The sequence below is a fragment of the Arachis ipaensis genome, chromosome B4 (assembly GCF_059453495.1).
Source record: "Arachis ipaensis isolate K30076 ecotype BB chromosome B4, ASM5945349v1, whole genome shotgun sequence".
NCBI classification, from domain to species: Eukaryota; Viridiplantae; Streptophyta; class Magnoliopsida; order Fabales; family Fabaceae; genus Arachis; species Arachis ipaensis.
In genome coordinates, this window is record NC_142439.1 from 20,170,484 (window position 1) to 20,176,542 (window position 6,059).

The window sequence follows — 6,059 nt, forward strand, 5'->3', positions numbered from 1 at the left end:
AGTTTAATGTTAATGTTATTGTTACTGTGAGAAAGTGTTAATGCTGAATGATTAGTTAAATCCTTTTTAATTAAAGCATGTTTGAGTTTACTGTATGAAAATATTTAAAATTTTTTAATTTTAGTAATTATTATTAGCAATTTAATTATTACCGTTGTTAGAATATGGATGATGGTATATACTGATAGTTAATATTTTTTAACATTGAGAAAAAAAATGTTTAACGATTGAGTAATTAACATTCGATTTTATTGTAGATGTAGTAATATTGTTGAAAATATTGATTAGGAATACATGTGTTTGTAATGAGTTTCATTTGTAGTTATGAATAACTTTTAGGATTAATTAATTAATGTTAGAAGTTAGAAGAATTAGTTATATAAGGATTCAGTAAATTGATTCGTGATGGTAAGTTAGTAATTGTTAGTTATCTGACTAGTAAGTTGTTATGTTTTTTTGTAGAAATCAAGAATGTTGACATGTAACCATCCGATTCCTCCGGATCGGTACAACGATAGGGTGGAGGATCATTTGCGAATGACCGGGTTCTATCATGTGTCTCAGATTGGGATAGTGCAGTGTCAGAAAGCATTGGTAAACGCTCTAATCGAACGTTGGCACCCTGACACCCATACTTTTCACCTTCCCATTGGTGAATGTGCTGTGACAATGGAGGATGTAGCTTTAATTCTTGGTCTTCCCACAGATGGTCTTCCAGTAACAGGGATGACAATTAGTAGTTTTGATGCCTTGGAGGCCGAGTGTTTGCTTCAGTTTGGGGTTGCACCGCGAAAGGATGAGTGTAGATCTAGCTGCATAAAACTGACGTGGCTGAGGAATCTAAAAGAGAATTTAGAATTGACTGATGAAATAAATATACAGAGGTATGTTAGGTGCCACATTATGTTGCTGATCGGAACGATCCTGTTTGGGGATAAGTCAGGGGCAGGTGTTCATTGGAAATTTCTACCCTTGCTACGTGACTTTGTCAATATTGGGAAGTATAGTTGGGGGTCGGCATGCCTAGCGCACCTTTACAGGGCGTTATGCAGGGCATCTCGTTATAACTGTAAGGAAATAGATGGTCCACTAACACTTCTGCTCGTATGGGCTTGGTTCCGACTGCCATATCTATCTCCGGTTCCTAGAGAACCCCGCAGTTTTCCACTAGCAAACAGGTAATATTATGTTACAATGTACTCATTTCTTGATATTTAAGCTTCAGTTGAGCTAATTGAGAACATCATATTAGGTGGCGTAACTGGGAGCGTGGCGACCGAAGATTTAGATATTTGAAGCTAGATCACTTTAGGAAGGCATTTGATGAACTTCAGGAAGGGCAGGTGTGTTTTAGTTTAACAAGTTTTTTACAAAAGCATGATGCAATTTTATTTTTTATATGAATTGTTGGCTGTAATGATGAGTATCCCTTATTTTTCCAGTTTGTCTGGGTTGCTTATGCTGTGGATTGTGTGGATCCAAACATAATTCCTGCTGAAATCTACATGCAATCGGTTGTCTGGAGCGCTACAGTTTCATTAGTGTCCTTTGAATGTATCGAGTGGCATGCCACTGATAGGGTCAGGCGACAGTTTGGTTTCATTCAGGGAATACCTGATCCAGAGCAAAATTTGGATAAGGCGCATGGAGAGGTTCTGACTGGTCCTAAGAATCTTAACTGGGCCACGGCACCGACTCATTCAAAATGGGTGATGCATTGGACAAACAGGTATCACTACGTTCTTTCTGAGCTTCCCATGCCTTCAAGGCATCATTTGGATAGTTACATCAACTGGTACCGTACAAAATATGGAAACCGCTTAGCCTTGTCGAATCTTGTGGGTGAAGATAATGATGAAGGTAACCAGGACATGGATGCGGGTAATGATGATATGGATGGGGGTAATCAGGATACTGATGAGGGTAGTCAGGATATGGATGAGGACAATGATGATCAGGCGCCACATATATCACTTCCAAATCCGATTCAAGAAGAACAACCTCAGCCCTCCGCACAGTATCTACCTCAGACACAGTTCACCCCATCATTTCCAATGCAGCAACAGTATTGGGGTATGTCACACTTTGAAGCAGGTGAAGGAGGTTCTTTCAGCCAGTTGCTTGGGTTCATGGCTGCAGATGCAGCACAGTCACAACATAGCCATCAGCCTGAGTTCATGCCAGGCAGATATTCATTGGATGCGAGGTATCCAGGCCATACCTCATCCGTTGCTTCTGGAGGGTTCGTATCCGTCGACTCTAGTAGGAGTGAGGGTGGACGCGGTGTCCTTAATAGTCAAAATCCTAGCCGTCTTAACATGGGACTTATTGAGGAAGACCCTAACACACTCGAGGGAAAAACCGATGCCTATCTAGTAGACGACCCAGATGACGAAGGCGATGATGAGGAGGATGATATTGAAGAGTTTGATGAGGACGAAGAATCTCGTAACGATGGTATCATTCTAAATATTTTACTTTATGTATTCCATATTTGAATGTATCTTGTTTGCATAATTGGCCTCTATTTTTGGCATTTTCTTCTTGATTTGTTGTTTTTATGTTGGTTATGAACATGTAACATGCTGCATCTAGTTGTTTATTCGTTCATTGTATACAGGTCAGGCACACAGTCCGGATGACAAGGGTAAAGGTTACAATCTACGGATCGATCCCCCACGTCGGAGCGCTAATCGTTTCACTCCTTCTGTCTTTAAAAAGGCGGCCAAGAAATGCAAAAATTTTGTGAAGGATGTAAAGTGGGCAATGAGAAAGTAGTTGTTTAGGGTAATTTGTATATGTGGGAAATGATGTACTAATGACTTAATGTAGTTTTCAGTGTACTTTGTATTGTTTAGAGTAATTACCTTTAGGGTACAGACATTATGTAATAATAAGTAGAACTAATGGTCAGATTATATTCTATGTTTATTGTGCTTATGTTGTAGTGATATTGTTAATGTATTAATCATCTGGAGTATGTAACAATGTTTCATAAAACCTTAATATGCTCATACAGATATTGATGTATTGATGTATTAACCATCATCCCCCTAATGCCACAGATATGTTATAATACTGGATTGTCATAAAGTATAAGGTTACATATAGTAGATCATGTTAATTAAATTTGGTCATTCAGGTTATATTATACAATCTCATCTTAAATCTGTGAACCTACGGGGCACCTCTGTTGGTGTTCGAACCATCTGTCTGTCGGCATCTGCTACGACTATGTCCTTCAGCCCAACATAGAGTGCATCACCTAGGACGACGTAACATCCGCGTGTCCATCTCATTAAGAAAGCGCGTCATCCTTGGGCGACCTTTCATTACCCGTCTCAGGTACGGATTTGGTATGAACCGAGGTCCGTTGTAAGCAGGCCATGTAGCAGGATTACCTAGTGGCCTAAACCTTGCTCGGTATACCCGCCGCACTTGGTCCATCTTATACACATCATGCACATACAGTTGCCAATCCAGTCGCTGGTTGGCACAACATGCGAATACATGTCTGCAGGGGATCCTGTCCACCTGGAACTCACCACAGTCACATCGTAGGCCACGTAGATCGACTGCAAACTCCAGTCCACTTGGCATCTCCCGAACCTCAAAGACCTCATTCTGGCGATCAAAGCAACTAACCTGAATATTTCCTGATGCAATTTGGTTTGCATGCAACTTCGAGGTCACGATATCAGAGAAGACATGGCCAGCATTGATCCTTGATTCCGCCTCCGCTCTTTTTCGGGTGAATAACTCATTTAGCCTGTAGAATGTTGCCTTCACAAGAGCAGTAATAGGGAGATTGCGTGCACCCTTCAAAACTGAATTGATGCACTCCATAAGATTTGTTGTCATGTGCCCCCATCGGTACCCACCATCAAAGGCCAATGCGTACTGCTCGCGAGGAATTCTGTTTAACCAGTTTGTGTACGCCTCGCCACGTTCCCGTAACCGCTGGTAACGCACCTCATACTCCCGCACCGTCCTAGAATATCCTGGTAGATCACAACATATGCATAGCAAAGGAATGGAGGTCATTAGATTTATGTAAGGAAAATTTATTAATAAATTGCTTAAATTTCATAAATGCTTACCGATGTTGACGACCAATTTTTGGAGGTACGGTGCCTTGAACTTTCTCAAAAAGTTTGACTCTATATGCCTGATGCAAAACATATGAAAAGCTCTTGGAGGTGACCACGCTCCGTTACTGCGTTCCACAGCTGCATTTATGGATTCGTGCCTGTCGGATATTAGACCCACACTATCACGAGTTACAACATGTTGACGAAGGTTACTAAGGAAAAAATGCCATGCATCGGAAGTCTCTCCCTCCACAATAGCAAATGCAATTGGGACGATATTGTTGTTGCCATCTTGTGAAACTGCCACAAGCAAACAACCCTTATACTTTCCGTACAAGTGAGTCCCATCCACCTGGACAATTGGCTTACAATGTCTGAATGCCCTAATACAAGGGTAATAACTCCAAAATACACGATGCAATACCCGAATATCACCCACCAACTCATCGCCTTGATATGTAGGCATAGTCTCAAAATGGACAACAGCTGATGGCTCCTTGTGACACATGGCCTCAAACCATATTGGCAACGCTTCATACGATGCATCCCAACCACCAAATATTTTTTCAACTGCCTTTTGCTTAGCCAGCCATGCTTTCCGGTAACTGACGGTGTAGTTGAACTTCGATTCGACTTCTGCTATAACCGATTTTACCTTCAGGGATGGGTCAGCCTCAACCAGTGGCTTTATTGCTTCTGCAATTGTGATAGAATCCAGCTTTGAATGATCCTGTGAAATGGTGGCTCTTGTACATGTGTGACTACCATTATACCTCCTTATAACCCAACAGTACCTCCTGCTGATCAAGCTAACCCTAATAAGCCAATCACACCCTAACCCATACTGTGTACACTTGGCATAAAATGTCAACGGCTCAGACTCAAACACCCGGTAGTCTACGCTTCGTCGTATGCTATAGTCTTTAACCGCCTTAATAACAGCTTCTCTTGAACTGAACTCCATACCTACGCGAAATTCACCATCTTCCACCATAGGAATTTCTGCTGTGACAACAAGCACAGCAAACACTTTATTAACACGTACATATTTCAATAACGATTGTAAAAGTTACTCAAATTTCACTGAATCCAATATGCTATAACTCCAAACCTAACAACATGTATGATGTCACTCCATACAAATAAATAACAACAGCAGCATGTTTAAAAAGAAATCCGCATTTTCCGGTTCGACTAGCATACCAAACGAACCGGACCGGTCACGAGGTTCGACCGCCAAACCATTAAACCGGACCGTTCCAGTCCGGTTCATGGGATTTTAACGGTCAAAAGGAAGGCACCAGTTCAAATGATTATTACAAACTCATTCAATCCGTAACAACCACACTATGGACAATTTAATTATTAATTTCTAATTAATACTTCCAGGAAATAAAAGTAAAAAAATAAATAAAATAAAAAACCCCTAAACTTGCTAACTCATAACTGAATCAATGTCGAACTTAAAAAGGACTAACACAACGTTTACGCACCTGCAGTCATATATTCTGGAAATTCTGGAACATGCATGGCTTCCAAGTCTAAAACTCGCATGAAGGATGGCTCCTCAAACGGAACTTCGTTCGCGAGTGCATTTGCCACTTCTGTGACATCTGGGGCCATCGGTCTGTCACCTTAATCTTCATCTCCATTTGGAGCAACAAATTCATAGTTGCTTTCGAACTCTTCTTCACTGTCACTATTATAATCTTCTCGTAGAATATTCCGGTCGGCCTCAGATTGTTCAAACTCAACATACAACTCGATGAACGACATCTGGTACCGGTTTTCAATATACATTGAAAATATCTCCTGCATGCTCGCCTCGTCCGTCACATATTTGGTTTGATACTGGACGAATCCACCAGACACCGGTATCGGATACCTGTATAGCATACACGATATCTTTCTTGCCCTCTCAGAATCAACCTTTTCACATATTACACCTTTCAGCTCTTCAAATGAGAT

General features: G+C 41.0%; 2 protein-coding genes across 2 annotated transcripts; one reads left to right on the forward strand and one right to left on the reverse strand.

Annotated features, from left to right (window-relative positions):
- Positions 1-471: 471 nt before the first annotated feature.
- LOC110262406 (serine/threonine-protein phosphatase 7 long form homolog) lies at positions 472-2,778 on the forward strand. Its single transcript, XM_088484457.1, has 4 exons — positions 472-1,178; positions 1,253-1,343; positions 1,443-2,457; positions 2,621-2,778. Exons 1-4 carry the CDS (start codon positions 472-474, stop codon positions 2,776-2,778), a joined length of 1,971 nt encoding a protein of 656 aa, XP_088340583.1.
- A 483-nt stretch (positions 2,779-3,261) lies between these two features.
- Positions 3,262-5,714, reverse strand: LOC107636197 (uncharacterized). The gene is made up of 3 exons (XM_021120928.2): positions 5,585-5,714; positions 4,101-5,120; positions 3,262-4,001 (listed from the first exon to the last, which is right to left on the reverse strand). The coding sequence occupies exons 1-3, from the start codon at positions 5,712-5,714 to the stop codon at positions 3,262-3,264; spliced, it is 1,890 nt and encodes a 629-aa protein (XP_020976587.2).
- Positions 5,715-6,059: the final 345 nt, after the last annotated feature.

Excerpts from the sequence above, each read along its gene's own strand:
- LOC110262406 (XM_088484457.1), top strand. The coding sequence starts at position 472 with ATGTTGACATGTAACCATCCGATTCCTCCGGATCGGTACAACGATAGG. Across the intron at positions 1,344-1,442 it reads ATGAACTTCAGGAAGGGCAG|TTTGTCTGGGTTGCTTATGC; the intron begins GTGTGTTTTAGT and ends TTATTTTTCCAG. Across the intron at positions 2,458-2,620 it reads CGAAGAATCTCGTAACGATG|GTCAGGCACACAGTCCGGAT; the intron begins GTATCATTCTAA and ends CATTGTATACAG.
- LOC107636197 (XM_021120928.2), bottom strand. The coding sequence starts at position 5,714 with ATGGCCCCAGATGTCACAGAAGTGGCAAATGCACTCGCGAACGAAGTT. Across the intron at positions 5,121-5,584 it reads TCCAGAATATATGACTGCAG|TGTTTGCTGTGCTTGTTGTC; the intron begins GTGCGTAAACGT and ends GTGTTAATAAAG. Across the intron at positions 4,002-4,100 it reads AAAATTGGTCGTCAACATCG|GATATTCTAGGACGGTGCGG; the intron begins GTAAGCATTTAT and ends GTGATCTACCAG.